The sequence below is a fragment of the Excalfactoria chinensis genome, unplaced genomic scaffold (assembly GCF_039878825.1).
Source record: "Excalfactoria chinensis isolate bCotChi1 unplaced genomic scaffold, bCotChi1.hap2 Scaffold_384, whole genome shotgun sequence".
Taxonomy (NCBI): Eukaryota; Metazoa; Chordata; class Aves; order Galliformes; family Phasianidae; genus Excalfactoria; species Excalfactoria chinensis.
Window position 1 is genome coordinate 6,715 of NW_027315672.1, and position 18,138 is coordinate 24,852.

Genomic DNA, 18,138 nt, shown 5'->3' on the forward strand with positions numbered 1-18,138 from the left:
TGTTTCTATGTGGCTCTATGGGGCTCTATGGGGCACAATGTGTCTCTATGGGGCACAATGTGTTTCTATGGGGCTCTATGTGTCTCTATGGGGCTCTATGGGGCACAATGTGTTTCTATGGGGCTCCACGTGTCACTGCCGTGGCTCATCGGGGGTGGGGATGCGGTGTCACATTGGGACTCTATGGGGCACAATGTGTTTCTATGGGGCTCTATGGGGCAGCAATGTGTCTCTATGTGTCTCTATGGGGCTCTATGGGGCTCTATGTGTCTCCAGGTGTCACTGCCGCGGCTCATCGGGTGCGGGGATGCGGTGCCGTGTTGGCTCCGCCCCCCAGATTTGAGTGGCGTATTCGCGGATGGTTCGATCGCTCGAGAACTTCCCGGCGGCCGCGATGTTCCGGATCACAAGGCGCGTCCATTGCCGGGAGTCCTGGAACGGGGGGGGCGGGGGTCAGTGGGGCAGGGTCAGTGGGGCAGGAAGGAATCAATGGGGCAGATGTGGGGCAGCAATGGGGCAGGAAGGGATCAATGGGGCAGGGATCAATGGGGCAGGAATGGGGCAGAAATGGGGTGAGAATGGGGCAGGAATCAATAGGGAGGGAATCAATGGGGCAGGAAACAATGGGGCAGGGATCAGTGGGGCAGGGATCAATGGGGCAGGAATCAATGGGGCAGGGATCAATAGGGCAGATATGGGGCAGGGATCAATGGGGCAGGGATCAGTGGGGCAGGAATCAATGGGGCAGATGTGGGGCAGCAATGGGGCAGGAATCAATGGGACAGGAAGGAATCAATGGGGCAGGGATCAATGGGGCAGGGTCAGTGGGGCAGGAATCAATGGGGCAGCAATGGGGCAGGGGTCAGTGGGGCAGGAATCAATGGGGCAGGAAGGGATCAATGGGGCGGGGATCAATGGGGCAGATATGGGGCAGATATGGGGCAGATATGGGGCAGATATGGGGCAGGGATCAGTGGGGCAGGGATCAGTGGGGCGGGGATCAATGGGGCAGATATGGGGCAGATATGGGGCAGGGATCAGTGGGGCAGGGATCAGTGGGGCTGGAGTGGGGCATGTATCAATGGGGCAGGAATCAATGGGGCAGGGATCAGTGGGGCGGGGATCAATGGGGCAGATGTGGGGCAGGGATCAATGGGGCAGGGATCAGTGGGGCAGGAATCAATGGGGCAGATGTGGGGCAGCAATGGGGCAGGAATCAATGGGGCAGGAAGGAATCAATGGGGCAGGGATCAATGGGGCAGGGTCAGTGGGGCAGGAATCAATGGGGCAGCAATGGGGCAGGGGTCAGTGGGGCAGGAATCAATGGGGCAGCAATGGGGCAGGGGTCAGTGGGGCAGGAATCAATGGGGCAGCAATGGGGCAGGGGTCAGTGGGGCAGGAATCAATGGGGCAGCAATGGGGCAGGGTCAGTGGGGCAGGAATCAATGGGGCAGCAATGGGGCGGGGTCAGTGGGGCAGGAATCAGTGGGGCAGGAAGGGATCAATGGGGCGGGGATCAATGGGGCAGATATGGGGCAGATATGGGGCAGATATGGGGTTGGAGTGGGGCAGGGATCAGTGGGGCAGGGATCAGTGGGGCGGGGATCAATGGGGCAGATATGGGGCAGATATGGGGCAGGGATCAGTGGGGCAGGGATCAGTGGGGCTGGAGTGGGGCATGTATCAATGGGGCAGGAATCAATGGGGCAGGGATCAGTGGGGCGGGGATCAATGGGGCAGATGTGGGGCAGGGATCAATGGGGCAGGGATCAGTGGGGCAGGAATCAATGGGGCAGATGTGGGGCAGCAATGGGGCAGGAATCAATGGGGCAGGAAGGAATCAATGGGGCAGGGATCAATGGGGCAGGGTCAGTGGGGCAGGAATCAATGGGGCAGCAATGGGGCAGGGGTCAGTGGGGCAGGAATCAATGGGGCAGCAATGGGGCGGGGTCAGTGGGGCAGGAATCAGTGGGGCGGGGATCAGTGGGGCGGGGATCAATGGGGCGGGGATCAATGGGGCAGGGATCAATGGGGCAGTGATCAATGGGGCAGATATGGGGCAGATGTGGGGCAGCAATGGGGTTGGAGTGGGGCAGGGATCAGTGGGGCAGGGATCAGTGGGGCGGGAATCAATGGGGCAGGGAACAGTGAGGCAGGAATCAATGGGGCAGGGATCAGTGGGGCGGGAATCAGTGGGGCAGATATGGGGCAGATATGGGGCAGGGATCAATGGGGCGGGGATCAGTGGGGCGGGGATCAATGGGGCAGATGTGGGGCAGGGATCAATGGGGCAGGAATCAATGGGGCGGGGATCAGTGGGGCAGGGATCAATGGGGCAGATGTGGGGCAGCAATAGGGCTGGAGTGGGGCTGGAATGGGGCAGGGATCAGTGGGGCAGGAATACAATGGGGCAGGAATCAGTGGGGCGGAGATCAGTGGGGCAGGAATCGGTGGGGATCAGTGGGGCAGGAAGGAATCAATGGGGCAGCAATGGGGCAGGGATCAGTGGGGCAGGGATCAGTGGGGCAGGAAGGAATCAATGGGGCAGGGATCAATGGGGCAGCAATGGGGCAGCAATGGGGCAGGGATCAATGGGGCAGGAATCAATGGGGCAGGAAGGAATCAATGGGGCGGGGATCAGTGGGGCAGGGATCAATAGGGCAGATGTGGGGCAGCAATGGGGCAGGGATCAGTGGGGTGGATGTGGGGCAGGAATCAATGGGGTAGCAATAGAGGCAGGAATCAGTGGGGCAGATGTGGGGCAGGGATCAGTGGGGCAGGAAGGAATCAATGGGGCATGTATCAATGGGGCAGGGATCAGTGGGGCAGGAAGGAATCAATGGGGCAGCAATGGGGCGGGGTCAGTGGGGCAGGAATCAATGGGGCGGGAATCAATGGGGCAGGGATCAATGGGGCAGGAATCAATGGGGCAGGGATCAATGGGGCAGCAATGGGGCTGGAGTGGGGCATGTATCAATGGGGCAGGGATCAGTGGGGCAGGGATCAGTGGGGCAGGGATCAATGGGGCAGGAATCAATGGGGCAGGGATCAATGGGGCAGGAAGGGATCAATGGGGCAGGAATCAATGGGGCAGGTATCAGTGGGGAAGCAATAGTGCAGGAATCAATGGGGAAGGGATCAGTGGGGCAGGAAGGGATCAATGGGGCAGGAATCAATGGGGCAGGAATCAATGGGGCAGGAAGGGATCAGGGGGGTGGGAATCAATGGGGCAGGAAGGAATCAATGGGGCAGGGATCAATGGGGCAGGAAGGAATCAATGGGGTGGGGATCAGTGGGGCAGGAATCAATAGGGCAGCAATGGGGCTGGAAAGGGGCATGTATCAATGGGGCAGGGATCAATGGGGCAGGAAGGAATCAATGGGGCAGGGATCAGTGGGGCAGGAATCAATAGGGCAGATGTGGGGCAGCAATAGGGCTGGAGTGGGGCAGCAATGGGGCAGAGATCAGTGGGGTGGATGTGGGGCAGGAATCAATGGGGTAGCAATAGGGGCAGGAATCAGTGGGGCAGGAATGGGGCAGGGATCAGTGGGGCAGATGTGGGGCAGGAAGGGATCAATGGGGCAGCAATGGGGCTGGAGTGGGGCAGGAATCGATGGGGCAGCAATGGGGCAGGGATCAGTGGGGCAGGGATCAGTGGGGCAGCAATGGGACAGGGATCAGTGGGGCAGGGATCAGTGGGGCAGATGGGCAATAGGGGGCAATGGGGCAGCATTAGGGTGCAATGGGGCAGTAGTGGGGCAGCAATGGGGCAGCAATTTGGGGCAGTGGGGCAGCAATGGGGTCAATGGGGAAGCAATAGGGGGAAGTGGGGCGGCAATGGGGCAGCAATGGGGGGCAATGGGGCAGCAATGGGGGTCAATGGGGCAGCAATAGGGGGCAGTGGGGCAGCAATAGGGGGCAGTGAAGCGGCAATGGGGCAGCAATGGGGGGCAATGGGGCAGCAATAGGGGGGAGTGGGGCAGCAATAGGGGGCAGTGGGGCAGCAATGGGGGCAATGGGGCAGTTAATGGGGCAGCAGTAGGGGGCAATGGGGCGGCAATGGGGCAGCTATGGGGCAGCAATAGGGGGCAATGGGGCGGCAATGGGGCAGCAATAGGGGGCAATGGGACAGCAATGGGGCAGCTACGGGGCAGCAATAGGGGGCAATGGGGCGGCAATGGGGCAGCTATGGGGCAGCAATAGGGGGCAGTGGGGCAGCAATGGGGCAGTTAATGGGGCAGCAGTAGGGGGCAATGGGGCGGCAATGGGGCAGCTATGGGGCAGCTATAGGGGCAATGGGACGGCAATGGGGCAGCTATGGGGCAGCAATATGGGGCAATGGGTCAGCTATGGGGCAGCTATGGGGCAGCAATAGGGGGCAGTGGAGCAGCAACGGGGCAGCAATAGGGTCACAGTGGGGCAGCAATAGGGGGTAATGGGGCCGCAATGGGGCCGCAATAGGGGGCGATGGGCTGGCAATGGGTCAGCAGTATGGGGCAGTGGGGCAGCAATGGGGGCAATGGGGCAGTTAATGGGGCAGCAATAGGGGGCAATGGGGCAGCAATGGGGCAGCTATGGGGCAGTAGCCCCATAAGCACAGACCTTATAGAGCTCACTGACGCGCTCCTGGCATTTGATGTAGGATTCGTAGTCGGCGAAAACCTTAAACCTAAAAGTGGGGAAAAAATGGGGGTCAGAACCTAAAAAGGAAACACAGTGTGGGGGGGAGATATGGGGCAGAACCAGGAATGGGGTCAGGAACACAATAATGGGGTCAGGAACCCAATAGTGGGATCAGGAACACAATAATGGGGTCAGGAACACAATAGTGGGATCAGGAACACAATAGTGGGGTCAGGAACCCAATAGTAGGATCAGGAACCGAATAGTGGGGTCAGGAACCCAATAATGGGGTCAGGAACACAATAATGGGGTCAGGAACCCAATAGTGGGGTCAGGAACACAATAGTGGGGTCAAGAACCCAACAATGGGGTCAGGAACCCAATAGTGGGGTCAGGAACCCAATAGTAGGGTCAGGAACCCAATAATGGGGTCAGGAACCCAATAGTGGGGTCAGGAACACAATAGTGGGGTCAGGAACCCAATAGTGGGGTCGGAAACCCAATAATGGGGTCAGGACCACAATAGTGGGGTCAGGAAACCAATAGTGGGGTCAGAAACCCAATAATGGGGTCAGGAACCCAATGATGGGGTCAGGAACCCAATAGTGGGGTCAGGAAACCAATAGTGGGGTCAGGAAACCAATGATGGGGTCAGGAACCCAATAATGGGGTCAAGAATCCAATAGTGGGGTCAAGAACCCAACAGTGGGGTCAGGAACCCAATAGTAGGATCAGGAACCCAATAATGGGGTCAGGAACCCAACAGTGGGGTCAAGAACCCAATAGTGGGGTCAGGAACCCAACAGTGGGGTGAGGAACCCAATAATGGGGTCAGGAACACAATAGTGGGGTCAGGAACCCAACACTGGGGTCAGGAACCCAATAATGGGATCAGGAACCCAATAGTGGGGTCAGGAACCCAATAATGGGGTCAGGAACCCAATAGTGGGGTCAGGAACCCAATAGTGGGGTCAGGAACCCAATAGTGGGGTCAGGAACACAATAGTGGGATCCGGAACCCAATAGTGGGATCAGGAACCCAATAGTGGGGTCAGGAACCCAATAGTGGGGTCAGGAACACAATAATGGGATCAGGAACCCAATAGTGGGGTCAGGAACCCAATAATGGGATCAGGAACCCAATAGTGGGGTCAGGAACCCAATAGTGGGGTCAGGAACACAATAGTGGGGTCAGGAACACAATAGTGGGATCCGGAACCCAATAGTGGGATCAGGAACCCAATAGTGGGGTCAGGAACCCAATAATGGGGTCAAGAACCCAATAGTGGGGTCAGGAACCCAATAATGGGGTCAGGAACCCAATAGTGGGGTCAGGAACCCAATGATGGGGTCAGGAACCCAATAGTGGGGTCAGGAACCCAATAGTAGGATCAGGAACTCAATAGTGGGGTCAAGAACCCAATAGTGGGGTCAGGAACCCAATAGTGGGGTCAAGAACCCAATAATAGGGTCAGGAAATCAATAGTAGGATCAGGAACCCAATAATGGGGTCAGGAACCCAATAGTGGGATCAGGAACCCAATGATGGGGTCAGGAACACAATAGTGGGATCAGGAACCCAATAGTGGGGTCAGGAACCCAATAATGGGGTCAGGAACCCAATAGTGGGGTCAGGAACCCAATAATGGGGTCAGGAACCCAATAGTGGGATCAGGAACCCAATAGTGGGGTCAGGAACCCAATAGTGGGGTCAAGAACCCAATAATAGGGTCAGGAAATCAATAGTAGGATCAGGAACCCAATAATGGGGTCAGGAACCCAATAGTGGGATCAGGAACCCAATGATGGGGTCAGGAACCCAATAGTAGGATGAGGAACCCAATAGTGGGATCAGAAACACAATAGTAGGAACCCAATTGTTTCTGACCCCATCATTGGGATCCCATTCCCACTATTGGGTTCCTGACCCCACTATTGGGTTCCTGATCCTACTATTGGGTTCTTGACCCCATCATTGGGTTTCTGACCCCATCATTGGGTTTCTGACCCCATCATTGGGTTTCTGACCCCATCATTGGGTTCCTGACCCCATCATTGGGTTCTTGACCCCACTATTGGGTTCCTGACCCCATTATTGGGTTCCTGACCCCACTATTGGGTTCCTGAACCCATTATTGGGTTTCTGACCCCACTATTGGGTTCCTGACCCCATCATTGGGTTCCTGACCCCACTGTTGGGTTCCTGACCCCATCATTGGGTTCCTGACCCCATCATTGGGTTCTTGACCCCACTATTGGGTTCCTGACCCCATTATTGGGTTCCTGACCCCACTATTGGGTTCCTGAACCCATTATTGGGTTTCTGACCCCACTATTGGGTTCCTGACCCCATCATTGGGTTCCTGACCCCACTGTTGGGTTCCTGACCCCATCATTGGGTTCCTGACCCCATTATTGGGTTCCTGACCCCACTATTGGGTTCCTGAACCCATTATTGGGTTTCTGACCCCACTATTGGGTTCCTGACCCCATCATTGGGTTCCTGACCCCACTGTTGGGTTCCTGACCCCATCATTGGGTTCCTGACCCCATTATTGGGTTCCTGACCCCACTATTGGGTTCCTGAACCCATTATTGGGTTTCTGACCCCACTATTGGGTTCCTGACCCCATCATTGGGTTCCTGAATTCACTAATGGGTTCCTAATCCTACTATTGGGTTCTTGACTCTATCATTGGGTTCCTGACCCCACTATAGGTTCTGGACCCCACTATTGGGTTCCTGACCCCACTATTGGGTTCTGGACCCCATCATTGGGTTCATGACTCTATCATTGGGTTCCTGATCCCATCTTTGGGTTCTTGACCCCATTATTGGGTTCCTGACCCCACTATTGGGTTCTTGACACCATCATTGGGTTCCTGACTCTATCATTGGGTTCCTGACCCCACTATTGGGTTATGGACCCCACTATTGGGTTCCTGACACCATCATTGGGTTCTTGATCCCATCGTTGGGTTCTTGACTCTGTCATTGGGTTCCTGACCCCACTATAGGTTATGGACCCCACTATTGGGTTCTTGACCCCACTATTGGGTTCCTGACTCTATTATTGGGTTCCTGACCCCATCATTGGGTTCTTGACCCCACTATTGGGTTCCTGAACCCATCATTGCGTTCTTGTCTCTATCACTGGTTCCTGATCCCATCATTGGGTTCCTGACCCCACTATTGGGTTCTGGACCCCATCATTGGGTTCCTGATCCTACTATTGGCTTCTTGACTCTATCATTGGGTTCCTGATCCCATCGTTGGATCCTGACCCCACTGTTGTGTTCCTGACCCCACTATTGGGTTCCTGATTCCACTATTGGGTTCCTGACCCCATCATTGGGTTACCTGGCTCTATCATTGGGTTCCTGACCCCCCTATTGGGTTCTTGACCCCATCATTGGGTTCCTGACCTCACTATTCGGTTCTGGACCCCACTATTGGGTTCCTGACCCCATTATTGGGTTCCTGACCCCACTATTGGGTTCCTTAACCCATTATTGGGTTTCTGACCCCACTATTGAGTTCCTGATCCCATCATTGGGTTCCTGAATTCACTAATGGGTTCCTAATCCTACTATTGGGTTCTTGACTCTATCATTGGGTTCCTGATCCCATTGTTGGGTTCTTGACCCCATTATTGGGTTCCTGACCCCACTATTAGGTTCTGGACCCCATCATTGGGTTCATGACTCTATCATTGGGTTCCTGATCCCATCTTTGGGTTCTTGACCCCATAATTGGGTTCCTGACCCCACTATTGGGTTCTGGACCCCACTATTGGGTTCCTGATCCCACTATTGGGTTCCTGACACCATCATTGGGTTCCTGATCCCATCGTTGGGTTCTTGACTCTACTATTGGGTTCCAGACCTTACTATTGGGTTCCTGAACCCACTAATGGGTTCCTAATCCTACTATTGGGTTCCTGACCCCATCATTGGGTTCCCCCACCGTCCCCATCATCCAATCAGCTCCGTCCTTTCCGCTAAGCCCCGTCCCCAAGGAGACTCCGCCCCCACCACGCCCATCAGCCAATGACAACCCGTTCTCCCTCTAAGCCCCGCCCCCAACGAGACCCCGCCCCCAAGGATCCCAGCAGCCAATGACCCCATGCTCCGCCCCCGATGCCCCACCCCCACCATCCCCATCATCCAATCATCTACGTCCTTTCCCACCAAGCTCCGCCCCCAACGAGACTCCGCCCCCCCGAGCACATCAGCCAATGATGAGCCGTTCCCATTAAAGCCCCGCCCCCAACGAGACCCCGCCCCTAAGGATCCCAGCAGCCAATGACCGCACGGCCCGCCCCCGATGCCCCGCCCCCACCGTCCCCATCATCCAATCATCTCCTTCCTTTACCTCTAAGCCCCGCCCCCAAGGAGACTCCGCCCCCACCGCGCCCATCAGCCAATGACAACCCGTTCTCCCTCTAAGCCCCGCCCCCAACGAGACCCCGCCCCCAAGGATCCAAGCAACCAATGACCGCATGCTCCGCCCCCGATGCCCCGCCCCTACCGTCCCCATCATCCAATCATCACCTTCCTTTCCCTCTAAGCCCCGCCCCCAACGAGACTCCGCCCCAACCGCGTCCATCAGCCAATGACAACCCGTTCTCCCTCTAAGCCCCGCCCCCAACGAGACCCCGCCCCCAAGGATCCCAGCAGCCAATGACGAGCCGCTCCCATTGTAGCCCCGCCCCGATGCCCCGATGCTCCGCCCCCACCGTCCCCATCATCCAATCAGCTCCGTCGTTCCCTGTAAGCCCCGCCCCGTACCGGTCGTGGTTCATGAGCATGTTGACGATGTCCCGGAACAGATCCGGCTGCCGCGGGCTGAAGAAGCCGCTGCTCAGCTGGTCAATGGCCGCGCGCAGCTCGGGGAGGCGCTCGTAGTAATCGCGGGCACAGTAACTATATAGGGGGATATATGGGGTCATATATGGGGTTATATATGGGGTTATGGGGTCATATATGGGGTTATATACGGGGTGTATGGGGTTATATATGGGGTTATGGGGTTATATATGGGGTTATGGGGTTATATATGGGGTATATGGGGGGCTATGGGGTTATATGTGAAGTTATGGGGTTATATATGGGGTTATGGGGTTATATATGGGGTTATATATGGGGCTATGGGGTTATATATGGGGTTATGGGGTTATATATGGGGTTATATATGGGGTTATGGGGTTATATATGGGGCTATATATGGGGTGTATGGGGTTATATATGGGGTTATGGGGTCATATATGGGGTTATATATGGGTTATGGGGTTATATATGGGGTTATGGGGTCATATATGGGGTTATGGGGTCATATATGGGGTCTATGGGGGGCTATGGGGTTATATATGGGGTTATATATGGGGTTATATATGGGGTTATATATGGGGTTATGGGGCTATGGGGGCTATAGAAGCCGCTGCTCAGCTGGTCAATGGCCGCGCGCAGCTCGGGGAGGCGCTCGTAGTAATCGCGGGCACAGTAACTATATAGGGGGATATATGGGGTTATATAGGGGAATATATATGGGGTGTATGGGGTTATATATGGGGTTATGGGGTTATATATGGGGTTATGGGTTATATATGGGGTTATATATGGGGTTATGGGTTATATATGGGGTTATATATGGGGTTATGGGGTTATATGTGGGGTTATGGGGTTATATGTGGGGTTATGGGGTTATATATGGGGTTATGGGGTTATATATGGGGTTATATATGGGGTTATATATGGGGTTATGGGGCTATGGGGGCTATAGGATCCGCTGCTCAGCTGGTCAATGGCCGCGCGCAGCTCGGGGAGGCGCTCGTAGTAATCGCGGGCACAGTAACTACAGCGGATATATGGGGTTATATAGGGGATAATGGGGATATATATGGGGTTATATATGGGATAATGGGGTTATATATGGGGTTATGGGGTTATATATGGGGTTATATGTGGGGTTATGGGGTTATATATGGGGTTATATATGGGGTTATGGGGTTATATGTGGGGTTATGGGGGGCTATGGGGTTATATATGGGGTTATATATGGGGTTATATATGGGGTTATATATGGGGTTATATGTGGGGTTATATATGGGGTTATGGGGTTATATATGGGGTTATGGGGTTATATATGGGGTTATGAGGGCTATGGGGGGATATATGGGGTATATATGGGGTTATGGGGGGGATATGAGGTTATATATGGGGTTATGGGGTCATATATGGGGTTATATATGGGGTTATGGGGTTATATATGGGGTTATGGGTTATATATGGGGTCATATATGGGGTTATGGGTTATATATGGGGTTATATATGGGGCTATGGGGTTATATATGGGGTTATGGGGTTATATATGGGGTTATATATGGGGTTATGGGGCTATGGGGGCTATAGAAGCCGCTGCTCAGCTGGTCAATGGCCGCGCGCAGCTGGTGGAGACGCTCGTAGTAATCGCGGGCACAGTAACTATATAGGGGGATATATGGGGTTATATAGGGGGATATATGGGGTGTATGGGGTTATATATGGGGTTATATGTGGGCTTATGGGGTTATATATGGGCTTATGGGGTTATATATGGGGTTATATATGGGGTTATGGGGTTATATATGGGGTTATGGGGTTATGTATGGGGTATATGGGGGGCTATGGGGTTATATGTGGGGATATGGGGTTATATGTGGGGTTATATATGGGGTTATGGGGTTATATGTGGGGTTATATATGGGGTTATGGAGTCATATATGGGGTCATATAGGGGATATATGGGGTTATATATGGGGTTATGGGTTATATATGGGGTTATTGGGTTATATATGGGGAGTATGGGGTCATATATGGGGAGTATGGGGTCATATATGGGGTGTATGGGGTTATTTATGGGGTTATGGGGTTATATATGGCGTTATGGGGTTATATATGGGGTTATATATGGGGTTATGGGGTCATATATGGGGTTATATGGGGTTATATATGGGGTATATGGGGGGCTATGGGGTTATGGGGGGATATGGGGTTATATGTGGGGTTATATATGGGGTTATATATGGGGTTATATATGGGGTTATGGGGTTATATATGGGGTTATATATGGGGTTATGGGGTTATATATGGGGTTATGGGGTTATATATGGGGTTATGGGGTTATATATGGGGTTATATATGGGGTTATGGGGTTATATATGGGGTTATATATGGGGTTATATATGGGGTTATATATGGGGTTATATATGGGGTTATGGGGTTATATATGGGGTTATATATGGGGTTATATATGGGGTTATATATGGGGTTATATATGGGGTTATATATGGGGTTATGGGGTTATATATGGGGTTATGGGGTTATATATGGGGTTATGGGGCTATGGGGGCTATAGAAGCCGCTGCTCAGCTGGTCAATGGCCGCGCGCAGCTCGGGGAGGCGCTCGTAGTAATCGCGGGCACAGTAACTATATAGGGGGATATAACATATATATGGGGTTATATATGGGGTTATGGGGTTATATATGGGGTTATATATGGGGTTATATATGGGGTTATGGGGGTTATGGGGTTATATATGGGGTTATATGTGGGGTTATGGGGTTATATATGGGGTTATATATAGGGTTATAGGGTCATATATGGAGTTATATATGGGGTTATGGGGTTATATGTGGGGTTATATGTGGGGTTATGGGGTTATATATGGGGTTATGGGGTTATATATGGGGTATATGGGGGGCTATGGGGTTATATGTGGGGTTATGGGGTTATATGTGGGGTTATATATGGGGTTATGGGGTTATATGTGGGGTTATATATGGGGTTATGGAGTCATATATGGGGTCATATAGGGGATATATGGGGTTATATATGGGGTTATGGGTTATATATGGGGTTATTGGGTTATATATGGGGAGTATGGGGTCATATATGGGGAGTATGGGGTCATATATGGGGTGTATGGGGTTATTTATGGGGTTATGGGGTTATATATGGCGTTATGGGGTTATATATGGGGTTATATATGGGGTTATGGGGTCATATATGGGGTTATATATGGGGTTATATATGGGGTTATATGTGGGGTTATGGGGTTATGGGGTTATATATGGGTTATATATGGGGTTATATGTGGGGTTATATATGGGGTTATGGGGTTATATATGGGGTTATGGGGTTATATATGGGGTTATGAGGGCTATGGGGGGATATATGGGGTATATATGGGGTTATGGGGGGGATATGAGGTTATATATGGGGTTATGGGGTCATATATGGGGTTATATATGGGGTTATGGGGTTATATGTGGGGTTATATGTGGGGTTATGGGGTTATATATGGGGTTATGGGGTTATATATGGGGTATATGGGGGGCTATGGGGTTATATGTGGGGTTATGGGGTTATATATGGGGTTATGGGGTCATATATGGGGTCATATGTGGGGTTATGGGGTTATATATGGGGTTATATATGGGGTTATATATGGGGTTATATATGGGGTTATGGGGTTATATATGGGGTTATATATGGGCTTATATATGGGGTGTATGGGGTTATATATGGGGTAATGGGGTCATATATGGGGTTATATATGGGGTTATGGGTTATATATGGGGTTATATGGGGTTATATATGGGGTATATGGGGGGCTATGGGGTTATGGGGGGATATGGGGTTATATGTGGGGTTATATATGGGGTTATATATGGGGTTATATATGGGGTTATGGGGTTATATATGGGGTTATATATGGGGTTATGGGGTTATATATGGGGTTATGGGGTTATATATGGGGTTATGGGGTTATATATGGGGTTATATATGGGGTTATGGGGTTATATATGGGGTTATATATGGGGTTATATATGGGGTTACATATGGGGTTATATATGGGGTTATATATGGGGTTATGGGGTTATATATGGGGTTATATATGGGGTTATATATGGGGTTATGGGGTTATATATGGGGTTATATATGGGGTTATATATGGGGTTATATATGGGGTTATATATGGGGTTATATATGGGGTTATATATGGGGTTATGGGGGCTATGGGGAGATATATGGGGTTATGTATGGGGTTATGGGGTCATATATGGGGTTATATGTGGGGTTATGGGGTTATATATGGGGTTATATATGGGGTTATATATGGGGTTATGGGGTTATATATGGGGCTATGGGGTTATATATGGGGTCATATATGGGGTTATATGTGGGGTTATAGGGTTATATATGGGGTTATAGGGTTATATATGGGATTATGGGGTTATATATGGGGTTATATATGGGTTATGGGGTTATATATGGGGTTATGGGGTTATATATGGGGTTATGGGGATATATATGGGGTTATGGGGTTATATATGGGGTTATGGGGTCATATATGGGGTTATATGTGGGGTTATATATGGGGTTATATATGGGGTTATATATGGGGTTATGGGGTTATATATGGGGTTATGGGAGGGATATAGGGTTATATATGGGGTTATATATGGGGTTATGGGGTTATATATGGGGTTATATATGGGGTTATGGGGTTATATATGGGGTTATATATGGGGTCATATATGGGGTTATGGGGGCTATGGGGGGATATATAGGGTATATATGGGGTTATGGGGGGGATATGGGGTTATATATAGGGTTATATATGGGGTTATGGGGTTATATATGGGGTTATGGGGTCATATATGGGGTTATATATGGGGTTATGGGGTTATATATGGGTTATGGGGTCATATATGGGGTTATGGGGTTATGCCCCTTTATATGCCCCTATATCTCTATATATCTCACTCCCCCCACCCATAGGTGCCCCTATATATCTATATATCTCCGCCACCACCCATAGGTGCCCCTATATCCCTATATACCTCCCCCCCCCTACCCATAGGTGCCCCTATCCCTCTATATACCTCTCCCCCCACCCATAGGTGCCCCATCCCTCTATATATGTCCCTCCCCCCCATAGGTGCTCCTATATCCCTATATATCTCAGCCCCCCACCCATGGGTGCCCCTATATCTCTATATATCTCCCCCCCCACCCATAGGTGCCCCTATATCTTTATATATCTCACCCCCTGCACCCATAGGTGCCTCTATATCCCTATATACCTCCCCCCCTGCACCCATAGGTGCCCCTATCCCTCTATATACCTCCCCCCCACCCATAGGTGCCCCTATCCCTCTATATACCTCCCCCCCTGCACCCATAGGTGCCCCGATATCCCTATATACCTCCCCCCCCACCCATAGGTGCCCCTATATCTCTATATATCTCACTCCCCCCCACCCATAGGTGCCCATATCCCTCTATATACCTCCCCCCCCACCCATAGGTGCCCCTATATCTCTATATATCTCACTCCCCCCACCCATGGGTGCCCCTATATCCCTATATACCTCCCCCCCACCCATAGGTGCCCCTATATCTCTATATACCTCCCCCCCCACCCATAGGTGCCCCTATATCTCTTTATATCTCACCCCCTGCACCCTTAGGTCCCCCTATCCCTCTATATACCTCCCCCCCACCCATAGGTGCCCCTATATCCCTATATATCTCACTCCCCCCACCCATAGGTGCCCCTATATCCCTATATACCTCCCCCCCACACCCATAGGTGCCCCTATATCCCTATATATCTCCCACCACCACCCATAGGTGCCCCTATATCCCTATATATACCTCCCCCCCACCCATAGGTGCCCCTACATCTCTATATATCTCACCCCCTGCACCCTTAGGTCCCCCTATCCCTCTATATACCTCCCCCCCCACCCATAGGTCCCCCTATATATCTATATACCTCCCCCCCTACCCATAGGTGCCCCTATATCTCTATATACCTCCCCCTATCCCTCTATATATCTCAGCCCCCCACCCATGGGTGCCCCTATATCTCTATATACCTCCCCCCCACACCCATAGGTGCCCCTATCCCTCTATATATCTCACTCCCCCCACCCATAGGTGCCCCTATATCTCTATATGGTTCACCCCTGCCTATCAAGGTTCTCCACCACCCATAGGTGCCCCTATCCCTATATCCCCCATAGTTCCCCTATACCTATATCCCCATAGTTCCCCTATCCCTATATCCCCCATAGGTGCCCCTATATCCCTATATATCTCCCCCCACACACCCATAGGTGCCCCTATATCCCTATATACCTCCCCCCCCACCCATAGGTGCCCCTATATCCCTATATACCTCCCCCCCACCCATAGGTGCCCCTACATCTCTATATATCTCACCCCCTGCACCCTTAGGTCCCCCTATCCCTCTATATACCTCCCCCCCACCCATAGGTGCCCCTATATCCCTATATCCCCCATGGGTGCCCCTATATCCCTATATCCCCCATAGGTGCCCCTATCCCTCTTTATATCTCCCTCCCCTATCCCTATACCCCCCATAGTTCCCCTATATCCCTATACCCCCATAGTCCCCCATATATCCCTATGTCTCACCCCTTCCTGTCGAGCTCCTCCACGTCGTGGACCCTCATCCCGAAGATGAAGAGATTTTCCTCCCCTGCCTCCTCCGCCATCTCCACGTTGGCTCCGTCCATGGTGCCGATGGTCAGAGCCCCGTTCAGCATGAACTTCATGTTGCCGGTACCCGACGCCTCCGTGCCCGCAGTGCTGATCTGCTCCGATAGGTCTGCGGCTGGGATCACTAATGGATATAGGATTATATAGGGTTGTATGGGGTTATATGGGGTTATATGGGGTTATATGGGCTGTGCTGATCTGCTCCGATAGGTCTGCGGCTGGGATCACTGTATATGGGGTTATATAGGGTTATATGGGGTTATATGGGGTTATATGGGGTTATATGGGGTTATATGGGGTTATATGGGCTGTGCTGATCTGCTCCGATAGGTCTGCGGCTGGGATCACTGCAATATATAGGGGATATAGGGTTGTATGGGGTTATATGGGGTTATATGGGCTGTGCTGATCTGCTCTGATAGGTCTGCGGCTGGGATCACTGCAATATATGGGGTTATACAGGCATATATAGGGTTATATGGGGTCATATGGGGTTATATGGGGTTATATGGGCCGTGCTGATCTGCTCCGATAGGTCTGCGGCTGGGATCACTGGGATATAGGGTTATATAGGGGTTATATGGGGCTATATGGGGTTATAGGGTGTTATATGGGGGGCTATAGGAGGTTATAGGGGGTTATATAGGGATATATGGGGTTATAGGGTGTTATATGGGGGGCTATAGGGGGTTATATGGGGTTATATAGTGATATATGGGGTTATAGGGTGTTATATGGGGGGCTATAGGGGGTTATATGGGGTTATATAGGGATATATGGGGTTATAGGGTGTTATATGGGGGGCTATAGGGGGTTATATGGGGTTATATGGGGTTATATGGGGTTATATGGGCTGTGCTGATCTGCTCCGATAGGTCTGCGGCTGGGATCACTGGGATATAGGGTTATATGGGGTTATATAGGGTTATATGGGGTTATATGGGGTTATAGGGGGTTATATAGGGGTTATATGGAGTTATATGGGGTTATATGGGGTTATATGGGGTTATATAGGGATATATGGGGTTATATGGGGTGATATGGGGTTATATGGGGCTATATGGGGATATATGGGGTTATAGGGGGTTATATAGGGGTTATATGGGGTTATATGGGCCGTGCTGATCTGCTCCGATAGGTCTGCGGCTGGGATCACTAATGGATATAGGGTTATATGGGGTTATATGGGGTTATATGGTGTTATAGGGGGTTATATAGGGATATATGGGGTTATATAGGGGTTATATGGGGATATATGGGGTTATATAGGGGTTATATGGGGTTATATGGGGGGCTATAGGGGGTTATATGGGGTCATATGGGGGGCTATAGGGGGTTATATGGGGTTATATGGGGTTATATGGGTTTATATGGGGTCATATGGGGGGTTATATGGGGTTATATGGGGGGCTATAGGGGGTTATATGGGGTTATATGGGGTTATATAGGGATATATGGGGTTATATGGGGATATATGGGCTGTGCTGATCTGCTCCGATAGGTCTGCGGCTGGGATCACTACGATAGGAGATATAGGGTTATATAGGGGTTATATGGGATTATATGGGGTTATATAGGAGTTATATGGGGTTATATAGGGTTATATGGGGTTATAGGGTGTTATATGGGGTTATAGAGGGGTTTATATGGGGTTATATGGGGTTATAGGGTGTTTATATGGGGATATATGGGGTTATATGGGGTTATATGGGAGGATATGGGGTTATATGGGGTTATAGGGGGTTATATGGGGTTATAGGGGGTTATATAGGGTTATATGGGGGCTATATGGGGCTATATGGGGTTATATGGGGTTATATGGGGTTATATGGGGTTATATGGGGTTATATGGGGTTATATGGGCTGTGCTGATCTGCTCCGATAGGTCTGCGGCTGGGATCACTATTATATAGGGGATATAGGGTTATATAGGGTTATAT

The 18,138-nt window shown here is 51.3% G+C and overlaps 1 protein-coding gene across 1 annotated transcript in view; it reads right to left on the bottom strand.

Annotated features, from left to right (window-relative positions):
- Window positions 1–241: 241 nt before the first annotated feature.
- The window catches only part of LOC140265005 (glycogen phosphorylase, muscle form-like), a 37,831-nt gene continuing 19,934 nt past the window's right edge, over window positions 242–18,138 (bottom strand). Inside the window, 4 exon segments of the mRNA XM_072360885.1 lie at window positions 242–432; window positions 4,603–4,669; window positions 9,414–9,548; window positions 16,115–16,322. Coding sequence (XP_072216986.1) covers window positions 280–432; window positions 4,603–4,669; window positions 9,414–9,548; window positions 16,115–16,322 — 563 coding nt within the window. The 3' untranslated portion in view covers window positions 242–279.